Source organism: Aythya fuligula, chromosome 6, assembly GCF_009819795.1.
Source record: "Aythya fuligula isolate bAytFul2 chromosome 6, bAytFul2.pri, whole genome shotgun sequence".
NCBI lineage: Eukaryota > Metazoa > Chordata > Aves > Anseriformes > Anatidae > Aythya > Aythya fuligula.
The window spans coordinates 31,931,946-31,958,390 of record NC_045564.1 but is presented as its reverse complement, the minus strand read 5'-3'; the positions used below and the strand labels follow the sequence as shown (position 1 = coordinate 31,958,390).

At 52.8% G+C, this 26,445-nt stretch overlaps 1 protein-coding gene across 1 annotated transcript; it reads right to left on the bottom strand.

Moving 5' to 3' along the window:
* Positions 1 to 1,491: 1,491 nt before the first annotated feature.
* CFAP65 (cilia and flagella associated protein 65) lies at positions 1,492 to 24,600 on the bottom strand. The gene is made up of 29 exons (XM_032190057.1): positions 24,544 to 24,600; positions 23,830 to 23,996; positions 22,462 to 22,661; positions 21,642 to 21,787; positions 20,735 to 20,957; positions 20,123 to 20,388; positions 19,481 to 19,681; positions 18,730 to 19,092; positions 18,077 to 18,214; positions 17,264 to 17,509; positions 16,667 to 16,891; positions 15,836 to 15,988; positions 15,120 to 15,285; positions 14,330 to 14,458; positions 13,427 to 13,652; positions 13,010 to 13,138; positions 12,610 to 12,786; positions 12,195 to 12,261; positions 8,659 to 8,769; positions 7,704 to 7,895; positions 6,937 to 7,095; positions 6,321 to 6,464; positions 5,756 to 5,872; positions 5,266 to 5,403; positions 4,635 to 4,700; positions 3,825 to 4,039; positions 3,045 to 3,164; positions 2,266 to 2,562; positions 1,492 to 1,633 (listed from the first exon to the last, which is right to left on the bottom strand). The coding sequence occupies exons 1-29, from the start codon at positions 24,583 to 24,585 to the stop codon at positions 1,492 to 1,494; spliced, it is 4,965 nt and encodes a 1,654-aa protein (XP_032045948.1). The 5' UTR covers positions 24,586 to 24,600.
* Positions 24,601 to 26,445: the final 1,845 nt, after the last annotated feature.

Below are 26,445 nucleotides of genomic sequence, written 5' to 3'. Positions count from 1 at the left end.
TGGGGATGCCAATTGTGGGATCTGTGCTGAGAAAATCCCGGCGAGGAGCCAGGACCAGGCAGATTCACCCCGAGCGGAGCGAACAGCTTGAGCTGGGCAGGAGGGAGGTGGCGCTGGGAAGGGAGGAAAGGGTCTGCACGCCTGGTGAGAAGGATCCAGGAGCCACGTGGAGCCCCCGGGCTGAGCTCAGGAGCTGGCAGTGCCTCTGCTGTACCTGCTGCAAGAGGAACAGCTCAGCCCTGGGGCTCAGAAACGGCTCCGCACGCAGGGAGCCGAGCAGAGCACCACGAAGCAGCAGCACCCCGGGGCGCAGCAGGCACCTGCCCTCTGCCAAGCAGGGCAAAAGCAGCTCGCAGCGCATGGTTTTCCTGCGGGCTGAAAGGGGAGAGGATGCAGACGTGGCCCTGGGAAGGCAGGGCAGGAGGGCTCGGAGAGGGATGGATGCCGGCAGCATCGTGGCATCCATCAGGGTGCCTGGGCGCAGCAGAGCTCGCCGGGGCTGCAGGAGGGGGGACATGCCCCAGGGCCCCCCCCCCGGTGCCTGGCACGGGCAGCCTGCAGCCTGCAGCTTGTGCTGGGAGCAGCGGGCACAGCCCTGAGCTCTGCGCTGGCACTGGGGCTTTCCCAGACCTCACACTGCCACCTCCCGGCTGCGACAAAGCCGCTCCTTCCCCAGCTGAGACCGAGCCTTTTAAAAAGGGGAGAGCCGACCCTGGGCGCCACAAACCCAGAGGCACTGACTTGGTGATATTACACATCAGGATCTGTGCCCCCAGGGGCCAACCTCCTTTTATTGGGCTGCCAAAAGTGCTGGAAACCCCGCAGCCGCACGCACGGGCTGGGTTGCTGGATGTGGGACCCGCAGAGCAGCCACGGGAGCAAGGCGGGGAGGAGGATTCAGCTCCTGCTCCCTGTTGGGGAGCTATTCGGCTTTCCTCAGTGCTATTCCTAAGCAGGCTCTGCTCCTTTCCCAGCTGGCACAGGCTGAGGGCTCCGGGATGGATGGGCAGCCACAAAAAGATCTCGTGAACTTTGCTGTGGAGCTGCTGGAGGATTTAAGCTGGAGCTGAGGACACAGGCAGGGCATATGTCCTTGGAGGTGGCCAGCAGGCCGAGTTCAGGTCGTGCTGTGGGAGGCTCAGAGTTGCTCTGGGGTTCACAGGGGCGGGAGGAAGGGTGCAGGCACCAGGCATGCCTGCAGGGCTCGAGCAGTGCGTTGTATCATGGCTAAGTCCTTGAGTTTCGGGGTGTTGGATCGGTGATCCTGAAGGAAAAGAGATTGCCTTTGGAGCGGGGAGAGTGCAGCCTGCTGCTGCCTCCCCCCAGACAGCCATCCCTCCCCGAGGGATCACAGGGAACATCCACTCTCCGTCTGGACAAGACTTCAGCAGCTCTGAAGATGACACCTCCATTCAACGACCCTCCCTGTCCTTATCCCCAGGCCTGGCCAAACCCAGTTCCTGGCCCCCGGCAGAGAACAGAAACGCTCTGCTACCTTCGGAAAGGGCTGGGGGGCAGCGCGATGACCCTGGGCCGGGCTGTCAGCACCACCTCCCCACGGCTGGCTTCCAGCAGGATGTTCTGCAGAGTGTTCTCCAGCACCAGCTCCGCCAGGGTCCCAAAGGCTGGATGCCTGGAGGGACAAGAGTACAGGCAGAGAGGATGGTTATCAGAGAGCCGATAAGGAAGGCTGCTTGCTGTGGCTCCCCCCAGGCACAGCAGAAGAGCACAGGCTGCTTCCTGCACGATGATCCACAGCCTTGAGCATTCGGGTGCTGACCCTTCTCCCAGAACTGCCACCAGCTGGCACCCAGCCCTGACCTTGATCGGAGCAGGGTAACAGCAGTTTTACTGTTTTTTTTTCCCCCTCCAAGCTGGGTTGTAGTTAGCGTCTGTGGATGTGCTCGTGGCCTGCAGCAGCGTGCCAGGGTGTAGCCGCAGTAAATACGTGATGAAATACTGCAGTAAAAATAAAAGGCGAGGTAGGCACACGCTGCCTGCTGACGTCCAACGTAGCCAGAAGCATCCAGGTGTAAAGCAGACGTCACGCAGAGCCAGCATCCTGGTGCTGCCCCGTGCCCTGCACCAGGACGCAGCAAGCCTGAACGGTTCAGGCTGCGCTTGGGAGAGGGGTGGGAGGGTGGGCTAGGATGGGCGTCCCCACAGAGCACACAGAACACCCCAAAAGGCTACAGGGCAGGTGGAGAAATGGGTTTCTGGCCAGGCAGTGCAACTTCAATCCCTTCCGTGTGAGTTCGTCCTCACCTGCTCAGCATCTCCTTCTGCTCCCTCAACTGCTCGTGGTGAAAAACCTCACTCAGCCTCTCCCAGGACTCCAGAAATTCCTTGCTGGGAGAAGATTCTTGCTTCATTTCTTCCCTCTCTCCATTCTCCTCAGTGTAAAGATCCGGGGAAGCAGAGCCCCTGGATGGGGCCGTGGTGCACTGTCCCCCGTCCTGTGCCTCTGCTGATTCCTTACAACGGAACTGGGAGAAATACGGGATGGGTTCATCCAAACATCTCTTCGCTGCGTCTTGGAACTGGGTGTTCTCCAAGAGGCCACTGGGAGGAAGAAAATAAGGGGTGAGTCCCAGAAAATGAGGTATCTGAGTGACCCCAGGGGATCACTGCAAGTAACAACAAGTCAGAGGGAAAACCTTGGCTGGTATCAATGGCTTGAGCTAAAGAAACTACCGCTGCTTCCCCAGTATTTTTTGTTTAGATGTCTGCAGCTGACAAACAGAACAGGCAAACCCCAATCCTGCCTGTTTGTAGGGTGCTGCCTGCTGGCAAGGCAAGACCACAGCAGGCAGAGCAGCGTGGTTCAGGGCAGTGACACCGAGCACTGCGCAGAGAGCTGGGGAGCAAAACCCTGCCTTTGGCTGCCACCCCAGGATTCACAGACCCCAGGGCAGCTCTAGGCAAGCTGCGTCCTCAGTTTTGGAGCAGTGTCAGTGCACAGATCCCGTGGGGTTAGCCCGTGCTGCACGCACACACCTGGGGGACAGGGGCTCTGAATGGGGTGAGTGTGAAGGGACACGCACCTGAGGACCCCCGTCAGCACGTCGGCCACTATCTGCAGCTCCTGTTTGGAGGCAGCAGCCAGGGAGAGCCATTTGGGGTCCGTCTCCATCCTGTCGCTGACCTGACCCCCGTCTGCAGGCCTGCTCTCCAAGGGTAGGTGGCTGAAGGGCAAGAGGGATTTGTCCCGTCAGGGGTTCTGCTGCTGAACCGAGCTCCTGCAGCCCTGCAGCCTCCTGGCTGAGCAGCAGCACCGCAGGCAAGCAGGGAGCTGCGCAGGGTGCTGGGGGAGGCGTGAGAGCTGCTGCTCGTGACAGCAGCAAGGACGCTCACAGAAGAGGAGGACTAAGCCCTGACAGCATCTCCCGATGGGCTGCCTCTCCTCCCAGCACCCCAAAGAGTGGCTCCTGGCTCACGTTAGTGTCAACGAGTGGCTGCAGCATCCCACAGAGGCTTTCCCAAGCCCAGTGGTTTCCAAAGAGTACACGTTGTTAAATACTCCTGCCCTTCCCATGCCTGGCACCTCTGGCAGGGATTTAAGCCTGGGTTTTGTCCCATGAGTATCAGGGCCTTGATGCTGGGGCCTTTAAGTGTCAGGACCTGGATCACACCAGGCTATTCTCTCAAGAGAGGGAGAGAAAAAAAGGCCATGACAGCTCATATCAGGGAAAGCAAAGCCCCTCCGGCCCATACTGAGGCACTGGAGAGGAGCAGAGCAAAGCTCCAGGTAATTTCAGTGGGTATCAGCTCGGGGCAGCCCTGGCTCAGGTGGAGATGCTGAGCCAAAAGGACAGGTCTCTTACCAGGGCAAGAAGTACTTGGGGAACTCTGAGGGGAAGTTCCTGAAGAAGTCCTCAGTGGAGTGGGACCTGGCTGTCACAGCGAGGTGTAAAAGGATGGGCTTGGGAGGCTCTGGTTTGACCCACACCCGGCTGGCTTCTTTGTCCAGCAACAGCCTCCTGTCCAAGTGTCCCACAGGGAGATTGGGCACTGGGTGGTTTTTAATAGGGGGCAGCGTCTGTTGGAGAGAAAGAAACAGCAAGCCCTCGGTTGCTCCTCTAGCCACGGGTGGGCTGGGGTACGTGTGAGAACTGGAGAGCCCAGAAGCCACCAGGTGATGCTCAGGAGGCAGCATCCGAGCGGTCTTGGCACTGCAGCAGCCCGGTCAGGCACAAAGAGCCACGCTGGGAACCGTGCCTGCCCCCTCCTTGCTGCCCAGAGCACCAGCCCCAAGCGACAGCAAGGCTTTGGGTATCTCCCCTGGGCTCTCGGGGCTGTTGCACTCCAGCCTGTTCACCCAAAACCAGCCCTGAAACCGCCCCCCCCTGCCCATGTGCACCTTTGCTGCTCATTTGAAACCTTTCTGCTTTTCTCCAGCCATGGCTGCGTGCTTCCAATTTCCCTTCCCGTTCACCCCAGATGGAAAGTTACTGCCCACGGGACACAGCCAGACAGTCTGATTCTCCTGGCTCCTCCAAACAGTCTGTGTCCCAAAGCCTTGAAGCTACAAACCCTGCCGTGCTCTCTGCCCAGGCTCCCACGCTGCGAGATCCAGCATCTGCCTCTCTCCTCAAGCAGTACTTACTTTCCTAAAGCACTACTTAAATACTTACCTTGTATTTCCTGACCACAGCTGAGGGCTCAGGGAGATTTTCTGTCTCAGCAGAATCTGATGATCTCTTAAAAAAAAAATAAATAAGGAAATAAATAAATAAATGGAGAAGTCACAGTGTAGGGAAAGATTTGGAGCAGAACAAGCCTTGAGGATTTCTTGAGGATTTGGGTTTGCTTTGCCCTAGCTGAAACCCAGTGATCTATCTCATCCTCCCAGCTTTCACTGTGCCCTTTCCTAAAGGTAGTTACACACTTCACTCCAGTGTTTCTCCCCGTTTTTAAATCCAACCAGCAGTTCCCAGAGCCACTGGCTTTGTTTTCCCTAAGGCCTCTCACGCCCTTCCAAATTCCAGATGATCAGTAGCAAACTCAGAGGTTGTCAGGTAATTCGGAAAAAATCATTTTAATTTCAGGTTCCACATCTGCTATCCCCTCTCTCAACATTAAAGAGAATGCAAGAGGATTCTTGGCTAGAAGTCAAAATCAGATTTCCCCCTGTCCGCAGACCGGCTGCGAGAACCTGAGTGGATCAGAGCCCTGCGTCCTCCTGCCTGGATTTTCTTCAGGAACGTTTCTTGTTGACCCCTGCCTGCTGCTTCCGAGCTGTTGTAAAATACCGGCAGCACTCACCCCTGCAGGTGACTTGGGCTTCTTCGCAGCCCTGAGGTCCTTCTCCGTGATGGTGAACTCCACCGCCTGCCGCTCCTTCTCCCTCTCCCACTCTCTCAGCTCCCTCTCATGCCGACGCAGGGCCTCCTGGCTGTGTACCTGCGGAGCAAAGCATGGCTGAGGGAGCAGGGCGAGAAAGGAGCTGCAACCAACAGAGCCTCTGGCTCAAGTTCATGCCTGTCAGTCCTTCCTCCCGTGGCAGGAAGGGGAGAGAACGGTGTTATTGCGAGGCTTATACAGAGAAGACACAGTCTGCTGTCAAAGGACACCTGAAAATCGCCCAGTGTACTGGCCAGAGGGACAGCACTGCAAGGCTGGGCCCCCACCAGTCTTACAGAAGCCAGACTTGCTTTTCACTGATGTTTAAGTGTCCGACTCCCACTGGAAGCCAGTTCTGTTCAGACGGTGCCTTCTTGTGTCTGGGAATACACACCTTCCCCCCGGGGCTCACCTCACACACCAGATCTATGCTGCACAAGGAAGCGATCCCCAAAGGCTGCAGCGTGATGAAGCAGGGGATGCTCTCTCCAGGCTGCATCACCCCCTGCTCCGGAGCAATCTGCAACACCTGGGGAAAACAAAATTTGTTTCTCTGTCCCGTGCCCTTGCCGCACGCCCTCGCCTTGCAGGAAATACAGAATGGTGAGATTTATCTCCCTGTGCCCTTCTGAAATGTAGGTGGCATGAGGGGGATACGGCTGCTATATTCAAGGAGTGACTGCAGACTTTGCTGGTGGATGGAGCCCTGAGGCTCATCACATCCTTTGGTTTGAAGTTCCCTTACCCTCGCTGAAATCTTCAGACGCCCTTTCTGAATTCCTGCCTTTTTTCCTCCTATCCTACCCCTGCCTCCACTTTTCTCTGCCCTTTCCTTTCAACAACTAGTACAAAATCCAATTTCCAGGATGTTTTCCCGGTGTCTGGGTGAAAATGGAGAGGCAGGGCTTTTTGTGGCACAACAGAGATCCACCCCCTGTCCCCTGGGCAGAATAGAGGAGAAAGAAGAAACGACTCACCCCACTGTCTTTAACAGTGCTCATCTTCCAGGCGAACACAACAGCCTTGCTCTCTGAGATGTTGTTGAGAAAGACGAGCCGGCACGCTCTGCTGCAGTCTGGGATGTTTCCGACGCAAATCTTGTGGTGTGATAAGGTGGCCGCCTGCAGGAAAGAGGGTGAAACCGGGGAGAGCACCAGGGAAGGGAGATGGCAGGCGGGGAAGGGCAGCCACACCTTCATCTTCAGGTTGTACAGCAAAGTCCAGGAAAAAAATTATGAAAAAAAAATATATATATTAGCCGGTGACCTTTACCATAACAACTGGAATGAGTGCTACATTCCTCTGGTAAAAAAAAAAAAACAAAAAACAAAAGCTTACTCTTACTCTTAAAAAGCTTACTCTTCTCCCAGCAATGCAAACTGCCCAAAGTTGGAAAGAAGGCACCTTTCAGAACAACAGCTTTAGTGGATCAGGCTCTAGGTGACCTGCTGGAAGGGAATATCTTGCCCATCACGCTGCCATGGACTCCTCTGCAATACAGGCTACTGCTAGATGGGGCCACTTGCATAATTCAGTCTTTTTCACGCATTTCTGGGCCGATCATATTGCTCCTATCGCCATGCCTGGACTTACCTGCCCAGGCACAGTCAGTTTGGCAGAACCCAGGAGGACAGAAGGAGCCAGGACTTCGCTGAACGTGGAGTTCTCTCCTGTGGTATTCGGGTCGTAGCCTACTCCCTGGAAGGTGATCAGAGCTGAACGCCCCCCCAGGATGTGGATGGGAACTTCAACCTGCCTTGGACAGAATAAAAACATTAAGACCAGAGTCATATTTGGGAGAGATGGGTGAAGAGAACTCCGTATTTCTTTGCTCTTTTAGGCTTTGACCCCTCTGGTGGCCTTTCCTGCTAACCCAGGAAGGTCAGTCAAGCAGGCAGATAGCAAGTCCTGTACGAGATGGGCAGGGACTCCCTTTCAGAACAAAAACTGGATTTTTTTTTTGTTTTCTGTTTTATTTCTTCTTCTTTTCTTTTCTTTTTCTCTCATGCAACCACCATTAGTGGAGCTGTGCTCCAGCTCTGGCCATGCCTGCCTCCTGCAGCCTAGGTCAATGGCCTTAGGAAAAGCTGATTCCAGAGAGCTTTTTATACCCCCGTGGACACTATTAGATCCTTGAAAAATATGTGCTGGGATGGCTCTGGTTGTGGAAGAAATGTGTCCTTTGGGGAGAAGAGACTTACGAGATGATCTGCTCTGCTTCTTGACCAGAGCAGTCACTTCTTTGCTCTCAGATTCTGCTTCTTGGAGGAATTGAGCCATCAGTACAAGATGAATTTTGTAAATTTTGGCACAGGATAGCAGGAAGAAACCATTTCTGGCAGTCACGAGGAGGGCCTTACCGAGTACGTTCTGGCTTCCAGCGGTGAGAAGATCCACTCAATCTGACCGGTTGTGCCAGGGGGGATTTCGCCTCTGGGAGTTAAGCAGACGAACACAGGATGCTGAAAATTGTCCTTCTGGATCCTCATGATGCTGTCCAGCTGAACCTCAAACAGCACTGGCATGGAGCCACCATTATAGAGTTCATAAACCTGGAGGGAATCATAGCTCGTTACACCCTGCACAAGTTAAAGTAGTCAATGCTTCCCCAGGGGACTCTGATAACCACGAGTAATTAGCCAGATTGTCTCCTAAGCACGAGGAGACCTCATAGTGTCAGGAGTTATCCCCAAGACTCTAATAGGTTTATCACCACGCAGGTACATGAATGACTACAGTGCCTCTCCGTGTGGCTCCCTGTGAGTTCAGGCTAGGAGAAAATTAATACAAATTAGCTAAAGGGATCACTGTAAAGTGGATTACTTGAAATGCAGAAACACCCTTGTTAAAGTGATCTTAATTCAGTTCAGACTTGTTCATTTTCCAAGTAAATTAGGCAGAACGGAATCAAAGCTACCTCTTCTTGCTGAATAAGTGTTTAAGGAAGTTCAATTAATTTACTAAGAAACTAATTAGCATTCATTCCCAGAGTGCCTGGAGCAGCTAGACAAGTCTTCACCTAGCTACAACGCAAGAGAACAGGGGAAGAGCCCAACACACCTCATGTGCATTCTGGCTAGAGTAAATGCCAAATCCCATAGAGCTGGAGGTGACGAGAGGTACTTTCCCTACAAGCTCCTGGCACCGATTTCCAGGCTCTGCCTACTACTAGATGCAGAGTTTTGCTGTGGTGCTGCCCTGTGGAGACCACCCTGTTTCCTGGGAAATGCTTCAGCCCCTGCTGCTCCTTTGGGCACAGTAACCTGCTAGCTCGTTCCCTCTGCCTGCTGCTGGGTTTGGCCCCAGGATGCTCACCTGTGTCGGGGGGTAGGAAGTCCCAATCGCGACGGGTGTGAAGAGGTGCTTAGTGGATGCAAAATGAACGTACCGCTGGTCCTGCTTCACCGTCACGCCTCTGAAGTTCAGCTGCAGCAGGAAGAAACACGGCCACTTTCTCACAAAGCCTTGGCCCCATCGCTAAGAACCCCACAAGGGCTCGGAAGGACTTGGCAAACTGACAGCAACACATTTACAACTTGAAATTTGGTAATACCACGACAGTGAGTCCTAAGACGGGGGCAAGGAGATGGAGAGCCTGCTCAGCTGTTGGCTTTCCTCTGGGAGGTTGGCATCTTGTGTCAGCAACACGGTGCCTTTCTCCCTTCTATATCAGGCACCAGCTTCAGTGCTTCTCCTTGCAAGTAATTACTAGAAATTCTTCATGAATGAAAGTGTACGTGGTAGACTGTGCAGCTGTGACATCCAAACCCTTTGGCCATTAAATCCTAAGCCAGAATTTTAGCTAAGTAAGGACCTCCTCTTGGAAGGGACCATCTGGATGTCCTCCCTCTGCAGAACATGCTGCTCCAAGACTGTGTATAACCGGGTCCAAAGGCTGCAAGACGATGCCAGCTGAATTTCAGGTGATCAAGTAATGATTAACAGTAAGCTGTTAGCAGAGCAGCCACCCCATCAAGCCAAGCAGAGGGATTTGCAAGAGCTGTTTCATGGAAAGGCAGAGACACAGGAGTCTGTATTTTGAGAAGATGAGAGAAGGCTGGAGATGAGTCACGGTGCGTGATTTCCAGCAGGATCACCCCAAAGCACCCCTGAGCCATCTGCTGCCTAGAGACAGAGGCTGCAAAGCAGTCACAGAGCTAATAATGCCTCTGCGTGCATAAAGGGAGCGAAGTCACTGCAGTACGCAATTAGCCAAGCCCAGGACATGCCTACTTTTCAAGCGCATACGCAGAAGATGGAGAAGACATTTGTGGTGCTGGGTGGATGCCTTGGACAGACACCTGAAGGAGATACCATATCAGCTGTTTAAACACAGCAGAGAGTGCCAATTTCTTCAAAAGAACCCCTTCCAGTTCGGCTCCATAAGCAAAGTGATGGGGGAGAGAGGACTAGAAACACAACGCTAACAAAGTCCCGCATGGGATTTCATTCTTTCATCTTTTCAAAGCACTACATGAGTGTTCAGCTTCTAAGGGCCTCGGCAAGCCAGATACAGTGCAAATAAAAGAAGGACAATAGCTGGCACTTTCAAATTGCAAGGGAAAAAGGGCCAGGAACCTTCCCGAGCTTTGGGAGTGAACCACCCACTCGCACTACCTGTGTCAAAAGGCTGCCTTTGATTCCACCAGACCAAAACTGCTGAGGAAAAACCGTCATCAGTTTCCTTAGATGTGACAATTAGAGGACTGTTATTACAGGGAAACAAACAGAGAAACGTGAAGAGCTGCTGCAATCGGTTCCCCTCCCGGAGAGCACTTCTCCCTGAGATCCAGCCCTTCCCTCCAGCGAGCTCTGGGAAGCAGCCTACAGCCACCTCGCCCTGCAGCACCTGCAGCCAGCTGGGCCCTTCCTACTAAAAGTGCTGAGGGCTGCAGATTGTGCCCAGCCAAACTGTCCCTGAGCTCTGAGAACAAGGTCACAGCTGCACTGCTACAGGCAGGCTAAGGAGATGAGGCAAAGGATGAGCCACGAGAGCACGAGGCAGCTTGGGGCCCTATTTCCCTCCTGGGGAAGGAATTGGGTGACAAACAAGTCCCACAGAAACTTCGTCCTGCAGCCAGAAGAAATTGCCTGTGGGAAATCAGTCTGATTCCTTCGGAGCACCTACAAACCCAGTCACCACAGGACTGAAAGGAGGGGGGGCGCAGTGATGGGGACTCCTGAAGAAGCAGCAGACCCTCTGCTGGGGAAGCAGAGTGGGAGGTTAAACTGCCCGTACGTGTGAAGCCATCGCAGAGGTGACTTTGGACCACCCCCCAAAAAAAACATGCATCAGTGTTCAGCTGGCTCACATCACAGGCAATTTGGGTTTTGACAGAAAGACCAGACAACACCATAGTCTGACAGTCTCCACCTCTGCTTATTGTTGCTATATCACCTTCCCCAAACTTAATTTTTAGGCTGTCATTACAGCATTTACTTCCCTTAGGATCAGCATATATTCTGCAAGTTTCACTCAGTTCCCAGGTGAGGATTGCTACAGCCCTGGCAGGTGAGCACCATTACAGTGGTCTCCACCACCTCTTCATGCCATGGCTGGAAGGAGTGAAAGCACGCCAGGGAAGGTGTGTGCCCTATAGGCTTCTGGTACTCCAAAGCCTCATCCCTCCCTGGCCAGCTGGTGAAATGCTGGCTGCCACTCTCAGGATTGTGCCAGGCAGGCAGAGCACAGAGAGCCTGTCCGAGGGCTTTGAGAGAAGGCACAGTTAAGCCACTGTTTGAACAGCTTGGTCAAAGGGTTGGATTTTCAGCTGACAACAGTCCTGAAAGAAAAGAAAAATAAAAGAGATGTGCGAACACAATGGTCTCATAGGAAACTTCAGAGACAGACAGCAAGGCTCAGCCGGGCATGAGCTGTGTGTGCCCGGCAGAGCACAGGGTGACTTTGACTCTAACTGACAGTCTGAGAGAGGGAGAGAGGCAGGCAAATTAGTTCCAGGCCTGAGGAAATGCCCAGGGAAAACACACAGCGGATCAGCTCGGGGATGCTTTAGCAAGCAGCGAAGCAGGAAGAATGAGTAGGAAGCGCCTCGGCTATTGGCAAGGAGAAAGAAGTGGGAGGACCAAGCGGGGATGCGGGGAGCACCTTCTGGGCCAGCGGGAGCAGCTGCCTCCGTGCCTCCAGAGCTGGAGGATGCTCTGCCAGCCCTGTGCCAGCGCGTGTCCCCAGACAGCAGCCACTGCAGGTGGTACATGCAGAGAAAAGCACCTCCCAAGGGGTTGTGAAGAGAAGAGAGAGCTGGGGAGCATCAGGAAAACTGCATCCGAGAGAAGCAGGACGGGCTGCACAGCTAAACTCCGGGATCACTGCACGGAAGAACTCGCTGTGCAGCAGATGAAATGAGGGCGAGAAACAAAGAGATCCTGCCCGGGAGTTACAGCTGAGTGTGGAAAACACACAGGGATGGTAAGACCCAGGAGGGATGCTTTGGGCTTCGTTTGGAGGAGGAAGCCGTTCTGTATTAACACCACCGATAGAATATACAGGTTAAGAAGATATTAAAATATATATATGTGTATATAATTTATATATATGTATACATATATACACATCCACACATCCTCTTGCAACTTGTGCTCTGGGGAAACCAGCAGATGGTTTCCTACACCCAAGGGCCGTTCTGCCAATGCACTGCCCCAGCACACGGTGCTGAAACCACAGCATTGTCAGGGTGCAGTTTTTATGTCTCTGCTCGGCCCTGTGTCAGTGCAGGCTCCAGGGGAAGGCCAGAGCCTTCTTCCTGCCACGTAGCTTCTGGGAAAAAATAATGTGTCATTCGGTCCCCACCTGCTGTTCTGCAAACAGGAGCAGGAGGTACCTGCTGCCTTACCAGAATCTCATGGCCATAGGAAGCCTTCAGCAGGACTGGGAGGTGATCGGTGCCGATGAAATCATGTCTAGCAGCACGAGGAGAAAAGAGAAAAACCATTAGCCACCAACCTTGTGTCCATGGTGATCGAATCGGGGTCACACAGTACATTAGAGACAACTCATTTCCCTGCTAAAGAGTCACTGTTGCGTAAGGGCCGTGGAGAGAGGGAGCGGGAGAGTTGTGCTTGGGTGGGAAAAAGTGATGCAATGTTGATTTTAGTCACGCACCAATTTAGGAACCTGAGTTTCTAGGCCAAAACCATGTGAAAGTGGGCAAGTGGCATGTGAAGGGAAAGGAGCCAGTATGGAAAAAAGGGGATTCTGCTGTCCTGTCATGCAGGATGCGTCCCTGAAGTACAGACAGTTGCCATCACCTGTGTGAGAGCTGGACACATTCCTCTTGTCCTGGAAGAAGCTTCCCTGACTTTGGAGAAACGGTGAAGAGCTGGTTATCCTGAATTCTCATCTGGTGCAGCTCACGGGGGCTGAACTCAGCGTCCTCCGCCCAGTGTTCCATCTCCATCTTCTGATCGGAAGGAAAGAGGAAGGCCCTAGGGACCCAGTCAGCAACAAGGACAGACAGCTTGCCCAGGGCCACGGTCCACGCGTTCAGTCAGGCTTCCTCCCCCAGACCCGCCAACGAGCTCACCCACGGCCCCACAACACAAGCTACACCAATAAAATCCACCCCGTTGATATTCAGACTTCTCATGGCCCCTGTGAGCATTTCCATATCCCCAGAGAGACCCCTGGGCTCCAGCAGGCACCACTTACCACTCCACGGGCATCACGCCCTTGTTCAGCAGCAGGAGCACCACCAGGGTAGGCTCTGAGCCTATCGGGGCAGCCCCAAAGTTGAAATCCACCACGAAAGGAGTGTACACTGGAGGGATCAAGCACGTGCTGGTTCCAGGAGAGAAAAAAAAAAAAAAAAAAAAAGATGAAATTGAGATCCCTGCTTTGAGCAAGAGGTTGAGCAGAGACTTCTAGAGTCCCCTTGAAATTTAATTATTGTCTGTGCTGCTCCTCTCTAGGGAGGGTAAGCAGAGAAGTGGACCTGCCTGCAGGGGCTAGAGTAAAATAACAGAGAGCCACGCAGCAGGATGCTGCCAAACAGCCCCACAGCCACAGCATCTCTGTAGGGCTTGTGCTAGCAACCGAGAGCTCCTCTGGGCCACCTCCTCATCTCACCTGTGCCTTGTAGGAACTCTGTAGGTGAGCTCGCTGGGAACTGGGTCCTGTTCCAAGTAGCCATTCAGTTTGTCCAGGGAGAAAAGCCTCCAGAGGTACAACCTGCTGACGCCGCCAGCACTCCCTGCCGAACAGGCATCTGCGACGCAGAAGGCTGGGTAGACACCTGCTGCCTCTACGCGGCAGAGGGGTTGTGGCTCTTCTTTCGTGCTTGCAAGCTCCGGAGCTTGGGAGAGAAACACCACTAAGGGGCAGCTGTCTGCAACAGCAGACTGGATAGACACCCTAACCCGGGCCAAAGAAAGCACAGAACTTGCACACAGTCTTTTCTTTGGCAGCTTTTGAAAACCTCTGAACCACCGACTTCCAGCCATAACTTAAATTCTGCTTTTAGAAATCACCTAAAGTCTATGAATATGGTCCTTGTCGACAGGGTACTTCCACAGTTTAGTTCTATGCAACTCCAGACTTTTTAGATTTAAGCCTACAGCCCAATCACTTTACCAGGCGCCCCTTCTTTGCACACTGGGAAGAAAACAAATAAAAAATAGTTTTGTTTTGTTTTGTTTTGTTTTTATCCTGTTTTCTCTGTACCATCCATGTGGCATTGCCATTTTTTATTCTCCAAGGTGAAAACTCCTTGTCTAACTGCTCTCTGCTTGTACAGATACTGCTCCTCACCTCTGAATACCCCTGCTGCCACTCTCCATGCCTTTCTAGTTCTAGCACATTTTGCCTCATATATGGACCAATCCAGACCTGTAAAAAGGACCTCTGCTACATAGGACTGGTTGCATGAAGCTCTCGGAATATATTTCAGGATACATCAGCCTGTTGTGGCACAGTCTGCTTGGCTGGGAGGGAGTGAATTTCTCCCTTTTCCCCCAAACACCCATCTCTTACCTGTGGAGGTGCAAATATTATATTTGATTGACCAGGTGTAATGCAGCCGACGGGCTGGCCTGACCGATACTCTCACGAAAGCCTTTGACCTCGCAGGGATCGTCCCTCTGGAGGGCTCCAGCTCTAAAGCTGTGGGAGAAAAGAGGTGGCGTGAGCTCTTGGTACCACTGGTGTCTCTTACACCGCACGTATTCAGCAAACATAAGGTGCAAACCACACTCACACACAGGGTGAGTGTCCGTGCACACCCTGCCTGTGTTATTTCCAGAACTGCCCTCTGCCCTCCCGAACACCTCCGTGCAGAAGCACCCTCACGTCCTTTGCGCAGGGCAAGCCCCAGCACCTGCCATCTTCCCAGGGCTGCGCTAGGTGGCATAGCTCCCTCTGACTTCTGTGCCTGGTCTCCGCATCCCTCCAACGAGTCTCCCAGCATTTCTTCTCACTTATTCTAGCCAACTTAACTGTATGTACTCCAAATCGGATCTTTAAAATGTAATAGCCCATGAAAAACATTTTCTTCAGGCCTTAGTACATGTAGAACCAGCACTGCTGCTTTGATTTTACTCAGAATTATGCGCACACACACAGATAAAATTAACTTGGAGCAAGAAGCCAACACAGATATTTTTGATCAAGTCAGTGATGGGGATGGGAAGGTGTGTATGTTTCCTGAGAAAGGCTTTGCAAAGTTAACATGACAGCAGCCCGACCCCTGCGTTCATGCTAGTGTGATTTTGCAGAAAAGAGGAGAAGACCAAGGCCCTATTCCAAGCCAATTCTCCCACTGTACCCAGTGGATCGCTGCGGGCTTCCTCAGGGTCACAAGGCCTGGTGATCAGCTGTTCCACGCTGAGGATGAACTTCAGAGAACAGATCCCATCATTCAGCAGCACGATGCTGCAGCTTTGCAGGTCACCAACCAGAATATTTCCAAGGTCCAGGTGCTCCTTCTGTGCCTGGAACACGAGCCCAGCATGCAAAGGAGACTGTTACACAGAGTGAAAAAGTGCAGGCACTGCTCAACTTGCCACCATGCTGATCCCTTGGCACGAAACACGCAGTGTGAAGAGCTCCCTACTCTGTGTAGGGCCTCGCATGCCCTAGGAGAGGCTGGAACAGGGCTGCAAGGGACTCCAAAGGCTTTCTCCTAGTGTTATTTGGGCTGGCTGGGTAGGATGTGACATGCTAGTGGCTGTGAGGACACTAGCTGGCACTTGGCACAAAGGTTGCCAGCGTGTCTCTGTCTGCCAGCCCCTCCATGACTGCACCAAAAGCCCTCCTCTCTTTTAGCTGGCAATCCACTTGCACGCAATTTACAGTGACTAAATATCTCTAAAATCTTTCTATCCAACTGTCCGATGTCACTGGGAAGTGACTTACAAAGCATTCTTTTATTTAGCTCTGGTTCCTTAGGAAACCTGCCTGAAAATTAAGGCAGCTGCACAGATCTGTGGACTACCCCAACCCAGTCCCCCTCCTGCTACCCAGTGGGTCCCAGTTCCTTACCCTGATGGTGCCCAGTGCTCCCTCCCCAACAATCCGTAAGGTATAATGCACGCTTTTGGGAGACACAGGGGCTGGGCTTTTCCAGCTCACGAACACCACAGCTCGCAGGAGGTACTTGGTCACCTTGTCAGGAGTAAAAGTCCATTCCTGAGCCTGGAATGACAAGAGGGAAGGAGAGAGCTCACAGGAGCTCCAGACCAGAGCCAATCCTATACACAACAATGGCTGAATTCAGTGCAGAGCCCCTTCCTCCACTGCAGTTATCCTAGTGGTCTACAGAGCACTGGACACACTTCAGTCCTCCATCACCTCTGCCTGTGTCAAAGGCCCATATTGGGATATTTAAAATCAGCCCTTGGAGATCTGTTCATCCTCACTACTCTCAAAAAGTACCAAGAAAAAGCAGTAAAGGTTTAGAAACTGAGTGTGCAGGTAGAAGAACAGCAGAAGAACATAATGAACTCTCCTGTGCTCTCATTTATCCTCCATCTATTAATGTATCCAGGTGCAAAACGCAGTTGGTGCTGTGTGGTTACCCAGACCCATCTGGAGTCCCTGTTTCAAACTCATTATCATTATCTAGTCCCTGCTTAAAACTCATTTGGCCGTGTAGTCAAGGAGGATGTCATCACGTCTGGGCAAATCCAGGTCGTGGGAACCTGCACAACTGCAGATTTTGGCTGGCAACCCAAGCTAAGACACTGACAAGGGGATATCCTCCCAGCTTGGCGTTAATGACCAAATGATCAGCAGCCCTCGTATTTCTGCTCTAAACACTCCACAGCTGTACTGCAGAGAGCAAAATAAGGTTTTGGTAGAACCTGAACTTACCATGGCTTCACAGGGCTGGAGGAAGCCTGTGGCTGGCCTGACAGAGAGGACCTTGCTGTCAGACTGCTGGATCTTCCATGTGAAGGCCATGGGCAGCCTCGTGCAGTTCTTTATGGTGTACATGCGGGTGGAGGAGGTCCCTACATAGATGGGCTTGAAGTAGAGATTCCCATCACCTTCTAGGAGCAAGAGAAGGGACTCCGCACAGCTCCTGATGGCAATCTCCTGTGGAATTCAGAGGAAAGTATCAGACCAGAGGTCTCGGCTGACTTCTGGATGGACCTCGCAAAGATGTGGCTCCTGCCAAGAAGGAAGCAAGAACGAACTGGGGCTGAAGGAGGACAGGAAGGACTCTGAACTGGGCTGCCAAGGAGGTCCCTGAGCACAGTGTAGTGCATCACAGGAGACAGAGACCCAAGGGAACAAGGGGTTCAGCATGTCTGGCATGGCAAGCATCTTCTGTATGCAATGTGGATTGCCACCTTAAAGGCTGAAAGTGTTCTTCATTCCTATTTCCAAAGAGAAAAATCCAAACTAGCCATTAGGAGATGTAACAGAAGAAAGCTTTCTCACCAGCTTCTACTTCCCTCTTCCTACCTTGGTGTATGCAGGACAGGAGTTCAGCTGCAAGGGCAGGACGTGCTGCTGCGGGGTTGTGCTAACTGGGTGAGTGGAGAGAAAGAAAATCTGGTGGCCTCCTGGAATGATGTGTCCTGAGTGGGGCTTGACCAAAACAGAGGGGCAAGCAGTGTGGTTCACACTGAAGGTTATCAGGGAGGTGCCCGTGTTGGAGAGCAGCACACTGCAGTAGGTGTCAGTGTCGGAAGCCACGGGAGGAAAAGTCTAGGAGAAAAAAGCAAAAAGGGTTGTTTGCATGAGGCTTATAAAGCCAGCTTAAAGAACAAGTTGTTTGTTTGTTTGTTTGTTTGTTTTTAATTGAATCCCAGGTTTCAATAAGCACCATCCTGAACCTGTGGAGAATTCTGTAACTGCTTCTCTTCAAGGAAATGAAGCAAATCACCCAAGGGTACACAGTGTATGGTCTTTTCCCTTCCCACAGCAATCCTCACCTTTCATACACGCATGTGATTAATGAATATACTTCCCATTATGCAAGGCTTTCTGTTCCAAAAAGTGAGCTCCTTGCTGGGACCTGCAATCTCTGCATGTACAGCAACCTCTTGGACTAAGAAATCCAACAGGCTGGAATTTGCTCCATTGACCTCACAGAATCAATACTTTGTTGTGCTACACATACATCGACAAGAGACAGGAAAACTTCCACTCCACCTTGCAAGCCACTTCTCTTCCAAAAGCACGGGCTCTGTGAGCTGCTCTCCACTTGTGTAAGTGCGTGCAGAGTGCCTGAGGCACCTGAGTGGGGTCTAAGTCCATCAACCAGCCACGCACCTTGGGGACGTCAAGGACGTACTGAGGGATGAAGTGTTCCCGTTCTGCTTCGAAGGTGTGCGCCCTCAGCCTGACAGTCAGGCACCAGGGTGGGCAGATGGTGGCATCCTCCTCGATGTTGCTGTACTGCCTCAGAACCTGCAGGCACACCAGAGACAGAGCTGAGGGCACGTGGGAGGGAAGCGTGGCAAGGTGCCTACGCGTGCAAGTACCACCACAGGCAGCAGGTTGTTTCACTGACACCCCTGGGCCTGAGGAGCTGTTTGCTGCCCATCACCCAGGCCTCAACACCCATCTTTTTGCAGACTGCCGCCCACAGTAGCGGTTCAGTTATTCACAGCAAGTTCTCCTTCAGCAAAGTGTGCGTTACTTCACATTCACCACACAGTAAGAGCAATCACTGCTGTCTATATGCATGAGCTATGGCTTGTTTTGCTGACTTATTTCTGCCAGGACGCAGATGAAGGAGAAATATTAACCCACCAGTGTATCACGGCAGTGGCCAGAGGATCTTAGAAAGGATGCAGGTTTGCCAAATTCAGCATGAAAGGCTCCATTTGAATTTTAACTCCCCCAAAGGCCTTTTAGCCTGCAAAGTCTCTTGCTCATTCCTAATTCCTCTCGATAAACGGGTCCTAGTAATTTCTACTAACCTTGTAGAAGGCGAAGCCTTCCAGCTCTGCCGCATAAAGGCTGTTGAGCTGAGTGGGCTGGAAGAGGACGCGGAAGGCTGAAGACTTCAGAGGCGGGATGTCACAGATTTCGGGTGTCACCTGGAAGGCCCTGCCATGGCTTGGAGTCCAGGCAACAGTGATCTTTCCTTTGGTGTGGTTGGTCACGCAGAGAGGAAGAGGTTCTACCTGGTGGAGCGGCACACAGCAACCAAAATCGTACTCCCTGGGGCTGACGCTAACGTGGGGGGGAAACAGGGCCAGGTCGCTGCTTGTGCCATCACAGAAATACTCAGCCATGGAGCTGGCTTCAACGTATTCCTCGGGGGACTTGTCCGGAGGGATCTGCAGGATGGAAAGGTCTCAGTGAGAGCAGGGTAAATGCGCCCGTGGGAGACAAGACACTAGGGATTGACTGCCTTCGTGAGCAAAACAACGTGCAAAATGCCCTTCGGTAACAGCTCCCAGGACAGCAGAAAGTCGAGGCTTTAAGGATGCTCCCATCTGCAGCCAATCCTCACTCCAAAGCTGCACATGGCAAAAGGTGCCCCCGTGATTGAGTTAAACCCAACCAACGCAGATATTGTTAGTGTGTGCTGGGAACGTCACCAGCAGAGCTGCTAAGGAGGTCAGGGTGGCACCTGCAAGTCCTTCTCGATCTGTGCAACAGAAGCCCAGCCTCTGCAGAGAACAGCACTGGGGCATCTTAGGCTTCAGGGAGGGCAACCCGTACCTCAGGAGGCAGCATGAGGGCTCTGTTTTCATCCATCTGCAACATCCCGTCCTTCAGCATCGCACTCAGGATATCGGGGGGATAGAAGGTCAGCCCCCTCACCATATTGGTCCGAAACCAGGAGAGATGTCTTGCCTGGAGGATGGCTGGCTTAGCTGTGTCTGAATGGCAGGTACCAAAGAAGTCCACATACAAGGGTTCCTGGAAAAAAAAAACAACACAAAAACACTGGAAAGGTTTGTAAGAAATAAGCTGCCGTTCTGTGATTGCTTTGAACGCGACACTAGCCTAGCACCTCAATCCCAAAAGCATGCTTGGGAAAGCCCTAGATTCTGCTCTGTTGAGTCTGACTGTTGGTTACTTTCTGTCTTGATGTGACCCACGAACTTTGAGGCAAGTGGAAGGAATGCTGAAGGCACTCCGTGCACAGCTGTGCAGCAAAATTTCACTCGGACACTTAAGTGGGCATGAAACTCTGCTCCTGCAGGTCCTGCAGAGCACGAGCCCAGGACGGGCATCGTTGTAAATGCAGTGGGAATAGACTGCCAGGGAATGCTCACTGAGAGAGGCCAGCCCTGGTGGTGACACCAGAGAAGCCCTCTGAGCTGTCAGAGCACCGATACCACCCTTTGCCTCTCGTACCTGGTGGTGGACGAGGCACACCACTCGGCGGTGATAGCTGATGGGGTGAGTAGGTCGGAAGGTCACCTTCAGTGCTCGTGTTGTTGTGCCCTCCAGGACTCCGCAGGGGTGATCCAGAGAGAAGACACTCCCCCTGCCATCAATATCAAACTGGTAGCATGCAGGGACATCGGAGATGTTGCTGATTTTCAGGATCTGCATCGAACTTTCCCCAAGATTGATCCAGTCGAAGTCCACAGAGGATTGGTGCAAGGACACCAAAGGACCTAGAACGAAAACACGCAAGACAGATCCTGGACCTGTCGCATCTCCTTTCTATCAGCGTGTCACAAACCACTGCTGCACCTAACTGATCTTCCCAACCTCGAGTGATCTCATTAGCAAGCCCACCAGTCCTAGCACACAGCTGGATATTCACTGCCAACAACTTCATATCTGTCTCCAGCAAATATAAACTTCAAAGAGTGCACCAGGGGCAGCCTGGATGGCAGCAGAAGGTAAGTCTACAGCTGAGGGCTGTGACAGTCCCTCGTCCTTCTCCAGGCACTAGCCCTTTCCCTATGGGGCTGAGAGGAAGGCAGAGAGGACCGTGGAAGGATTTCACTGTGATACCTTTACATGAGCCAACCACCTTCAGAACTGCCTGCTGGAGGCATCCAGCCGACATGACGGTGAAATAATCAGTGCTGTGCTCTCCCACTGTCCGTGGCTGAAATTGGATGCACAAGACCAGCTTCCCTTTGGCAGGCACAACACTGTGGGACACATCGCAGGAGAAGACGTGGTCCTGGAGCAGAGGGTCTTTTGCTCTTTCTATCCTACACGGTGCATCAACCTGCAAGCAGAGAAGAGCCCTAACTCCAGAGTGATGCCCTAACTCCTTCCTCTTGCCCCTGAAAGAAGGTCCTGATCCTTACCTGGGTGTGCTGGCCACTACTGCAGAATGAATGCCAGTATAATAAATGATTACAAAATGATTTTGCTACTCCTAAGTCCCCGAGTCTTTTGAAGACCCAGCACTGCTGCCTCCCATGTCAGCAGTCAGTGCAGCCAGCTTTTAAGGGGTCTGTAGCAGGCTGAGCTGGCACACAGACAAGGTTCTCAAACGCAGCCCATTGGACTCAGAGCAGTTCACCAGGCTGCAGCCCACTGGGGACACCAGAAGATCCATCAGCTGCCTGGGACACGTGCAGACCAATTTGAGGCTGCCACACGGGACTCATGGGCATGTCCAGCGTGAGCAGGAGAGCTGCAGGAAGGACCAGAGCGGCTGCCTGATCTGCACCAAGAGCAGTGAGAAGCGTGCTGCAAATGGATGAGTTACCAGTGCCGTAGCTGGAAGGCAGAGGGCAAGGGTGAACGGCCTTGTTGGCAGTGGAAGGTTCCTCATTTCTGCTTTGTTCAGACTCCCACTTGGGCTATTTTCACAACATTAAGGGATATTCCCAAAGCCACATCCCCCAGGGAAACGCGCCAGCACGTCAACCTCTTACAAGAAGCAGTCTCCCTCTCCACATACCACAGACAAGTTGAAGATTTCTACACGCTTCTCCACCGTAGTGCCCACTGGCACGGATCCAAAGCACAGCACGTCCCGAAACTTCCCAGGCTTTACACCTTCATACTGTTCCCCCGGCACATTCACCCGCAGGTAGGGGTATTTGGCTGTTAAAGAAGATAATGCACTGCATTAAGAGAGCGTGGTGGAATCTCCACCCTTGGACACTCAACTCTCAATTAGACGAGCCTCTAATTAACCTCAGATAACTCTGAAGTTGGATCTGCCTTCAAAGCTGGCCCTGCTTTAAACCGAATGAGCTCCCTTCCGACCTCAGTTTACCAAACAGAGCCCCATCTTTTCTTTGTCAGTGGCCATATAAGGCACTTCGGGCACCGGCTTGTTAATGAAACCATCGTGGTTATTCCAGATTATAGCCTGCTCGCATCCTGAAAGCTTCAGAACATCCCTCTGTCTCTCCAGCTGGCAAAGACAGCCATGAGAAACCGAGTGCAGGAAGACCAGGAGTTCCTGGAGGTTTTTCTGTTCCACCAGCAAACTCATCTCGTTTCTTCCCATCTGCTGCTTTAAGCAGGGAGCAGAAACTTCAGTTTGGCCAAAGCATGCCACAGGGCACTTTACACTCTGCCGTCTCTTCGGAGCACACTTCCAAGCTGACAACAGCATATTAGAGAATTTCACTCTCAAACCACAGGCTTCGTTTGCTCATCAGTGGGTGAGCCACCTAGGGCTCAAGCCTCAAATGCATCCCCGTGGAATGCTGTTTTGTGGTTAGGGATAACACTCGTTACTTTGAGCACCACTTGCACAAATGACTCACCCCGGGCTTTTAGCTGGAGAGTCCTCTTTTGCTTCTCTTCACCTCCAAACCAGCAGGTTGCTGCCACGTCACACAGCACAGCCACCTTGGGCTGGAAGACCACCTTGATGGGGCACTCCTCGCCTGCAGACAGCATGCCGTGGGCAGGGATCATGTAGAAAGGGCTGGGTGTCTCCCAGGCAAACACGGTGATGAGATCACTAGCAAAGAGAGACGTTTGGAGATGAATGAAACCTTTGCTGCAATCGTGCCTTTCCCAGGGGGTTGCTCACTTAGGATGTTAAGCAACCGATGCTGAACGTCAGAACCCCTCGTGCATCTGGCCAAATTTGTGATGCTGGGAAGGAATTTGTCTCTAATGCCTGCAAATGCTGTGTTTACGCTTTAATTAACCTTTGCTGTTACATCCTAGGACTTTATTAATGGCCAAAAAACCTCTCAGCCTCACCATGTGACAGCACACAAATCAGCTCCAGAATGAAGCACATGCTTTTCCTGGACCTACGTTGGCTGCTACTTAATTCCAAAGGAGCATTTGTTCCTCTGTTATATGCACAGGTGAGACGAGAGGACTGAACTCTTCCTAACACCTCATTCAGTTCTTCTCCGGAGCAAGCTCGCTCAGCTTGTTTGATTTGTGCAAAGAACATGACCGTGTAACATCGGCTTTTCTATTATACTGCTTCTGAGCAGTGTGCTGCTCACCATCCCTATCCTCTACCCCAGATCAACTGAATATTTTGGGGAGCACAGGCTGTTTTTCAGCTAGTAAAAGGTATTTTGCTCTCACTGTCACTCCCTGCAAATGGTTTGAAGTACACCTCCTTCTTACCTGCAAACCTCTCCTCTGCTTTCCCATTTATAAAACTGCTGCAATTAAAACAAGACAGTCCCTGCTGGCTGGGAGCATCTTTGCTCCTAAAGGATGACTCCAAACCACAGAATCCTGCCACTGCTTAGAGGCCAAGTCACAGCAAGACTAAAATGCTTCCAGCTGGTTCTTCATCTCTCCCAGCTCTTGTGGGCATGCTGCCTTTGATTCAGCAGAAGCCCAGGCCCTTCCTGTGGACATGGGATGTTCTCTGTGGGACACTTGCTGGTCACTGACTATTTCCTGCGCGTGAACGGTTCCCAGAGCACGTTGGAATCAGAGAGATGAGAAATGCCAAGATGTGCCCACAGCAAGACCCAATCCACACTCCCATCTCCGCTGCCTTTTCTGCTCTGACCTCAGAGGAGGCAGGGGTCTGCCGACCGCTGAGACAGCCAGAAGGTCTAATAACAACGGGGACGAGCCGAAAGCCCAGGAAGGTAGCCAAATATCCGACAAAAACGGAAAGGGGGCCTGCTCAGCCACGCGCCGCTCACCCGACATTGCGCACGGTGAACGTCGTCTCCGTGACGCTGTGGACAGCACAGACGGGCAGCCGGACAGTCGCCGGGAAGGACAGACACGGGCGCGGGAGCGTGGCACGCAGGGTGACAGAGAACTCGCCCTCGGCCTTCCTAAAGCAGATGCTGTCTTCGTAGTCCCTCTGCACAGGAGAGCAAGGGGTGACAGCAGTTGGATGGGGTCCCCCTTGCAGCTCCTCCAGCAAACACCCATCACCCGACCATCACCTCTGGGAGGCTGTTGGGAACAAAAACGCCTGTGATTTGGGCACCAGGGAAAGCTTCTGTGCTGGAGAGGGAGCCTAAGAAGCACTCAGAGAGGCAGGCATTCAGGCGTGCTCCTCGCCGTGTTGGGGAGCACGTGAACACCCCTCTGGGAGCGCAGTTTAGGGCCATATTTGTTTCACCTGAGTGGTTTTGGTGCAGATTGATAGTTTTGGTGTTTTCAAGGTTCAAGTTCTGGCTAACTGAAGCATGTACAACTTCTCCTTGATCTCCACCAGCACAGAAATACCAGTCCTCGATTAAGTGCCTAGATTAAGTGTCTTCCATGCTCCCCCGTGCTCACTGCTCCCTGAGCACCACTTTTACAGGTAAGGAGAGACCTCGGGCACTGCAGCACGTGCAGTGATCCCTCTGAGAAATCAAGTCTCCTGCACCGAGAGGAGTTTTGGTGTTTTGCCACTTTACCTTTTCGGTGGGCCGGAAAATGATGGGCAGAGTTAAGGACATGCCAGGGCTCAGAGCAATCGGCTGCGGGAAAACAGTGATGAAGAAGCGCGTGGAAGGACATCTGGATAATGCAACCACAACAAGAGATTTTGTCTGGTGCCATGCAGAAGATGCTGATTTAGCAGAAAAGAGAATAAAGTATCAAACGGCTCCAGCCGTGCCACCCCCCACCATCAGAAGGAACTCACAAAGCCGACCCCAAGGTCACTTTGCAACTCAGCAGGAGTAGGAACAGAGCCCAAGTGTCCTGAAAACTGACTCCCTCTAAATACCTACCCCTTCCTCGAACAATATCTGACATTCCCAGGCCGTGCAGCATGAGCCAAACTCTTGGTGAGGGCAGAAACATTCGAGGCTCAGAGCAGGGAGTGCTGGAGTCCCAACACCCAGCGGGACTCCCGGGAGCAATGGTGTCGGGACACGCTAGTGCCGGGCTGGCACACATCCACGATTAAAATCTCACTAGACTGGAAATGCCTCACAGACAGAAGTATCAGCAAAACAGAATTTTAAAAAGGCATTTCATTTAAAATACTCCTGCCAGGAACGAGGGCTGTGCATCTGAATGAGCACGTTTCTGTCCGGCCACGCCAGCGAGCGTGCGCTGCCTGCAGCACATAGCCCAAGGGAAGAGGGGCAAACGCAGCTGAGAAAAGGTGCTAAAGTGACTGCTAGAGCAGGAGGGATGAAGATGCAGCGAGAGCCTGGGGAGTAAAAGGAGAAGGAAACTTGCCACGCACCTGTAGCTCAGCTTCTGGGTTTTCTCGTGAACGTTTTTCAGGATCAGGTGTTTGATGGTCTCTTTTCCAAGCTCCCAGCCGCGCCACCTGAGTGTTTCTGCCACTTCGATGCCCCAGAATACTCCCTTCTTCTTCCTTCCCTTTCTTGCAGACAGCCTGGGGAGCTGCAACAGGCACAGGAGCACTTTGTGAGGGAGGGAGGAGAAATCTCTGACTCTGGCAAAGGGCGGGTGGGAAGAGCCACCCTGTGGAAAAGCTCCAGGAGTCACCCAAAGCCCCGCTGGGGACTCCAGGTCTGCTCCGTAAATCCAGAGGGGACACCTCCTGGCCACAGCCCAAACAACGGGTGCTAAAGGCTGGCATGAGCTAGGGAAGCAAAAGCTATTTTTTGTTGTTGTTGTTTTTCTCCCCTTTCCTTCTCTGCCGGTAAATCCACCCGTGACCACGGCACCCTTTGCTCCACCACTCACCTTCCTGACGCAGCCACAGTGCAGCTTCTGAAACGAGCCCGAGTCTGGGGGCTCCCCACGCGCTTGAGCAAGCATCTGAAAGGCGAGGGGAAAAAAAACTCCGCACATGCTGCTCCAGCACCCGAGCAGCCTTTGCTGCCAAGACCCGAGAGCTCTCAGGGTGCCACAGCTCCCTGAAGGGCACAGGCTGTGCTGCAGCACCCCAGCAATGCCCACATTTTGCCTGGCACAGCAGCCCCCCGGCACCGACCACAGCCCCTCACCCCATGGGGCACAGCTCTCCTGGGGCTCTCACAGCACGGCCCTGCCCGGCCCACGGTGGCCCTGCTCATCCTGGCAGTGGGGCCATGTCCTACAGCCCTGCTGTATGGCCCCAACAGCCCCATATAGGTGCCTGCAGGATGCTCCCTGCAGCGGGGCGCTGCCCAGCTCCCTGTGCTGTAGTGCAGCCCCAGTCCATGAAGCCTGGCCCTGATCCCAGTTCCAATCCCAGTCCTGATCATAATCCCAATCCCAATCCCAATCCCAACTCCAATCCCAATCCCAATCCCAATCCCAACTCAGATCCCAACTCTGATCCCAATCCCGATCCCAATCCCAACCCCAATCCCAACCCTGATCCCAATTATGATCCTGACCCCAATCATGAT

Bases quoted from the DNA above. Each gene is read 5' to 3' on its own strand.
- CFAP65 (XM_032190057.1), bottom strand. From the start codon at position 24,585: ATGTCCTTAACTCTGCCCATCATTTTCCGGCCCACCGAAAAG. The intron at 7,896-8,658 runs GTGAGCATCCTG...GATTCCCTCCAG, and splicing joins CTTCCTACCCCCCGACACAG to GTTTATGAACTCTATAATGG. The intron at 3,165-3,824 runs GTAAGAGACCTG...CTTGGAGAGCAG, and splicing joins CCCAAGTACTTCTTGCCCTG to GCCTGCAGACGGGGGTCAGG.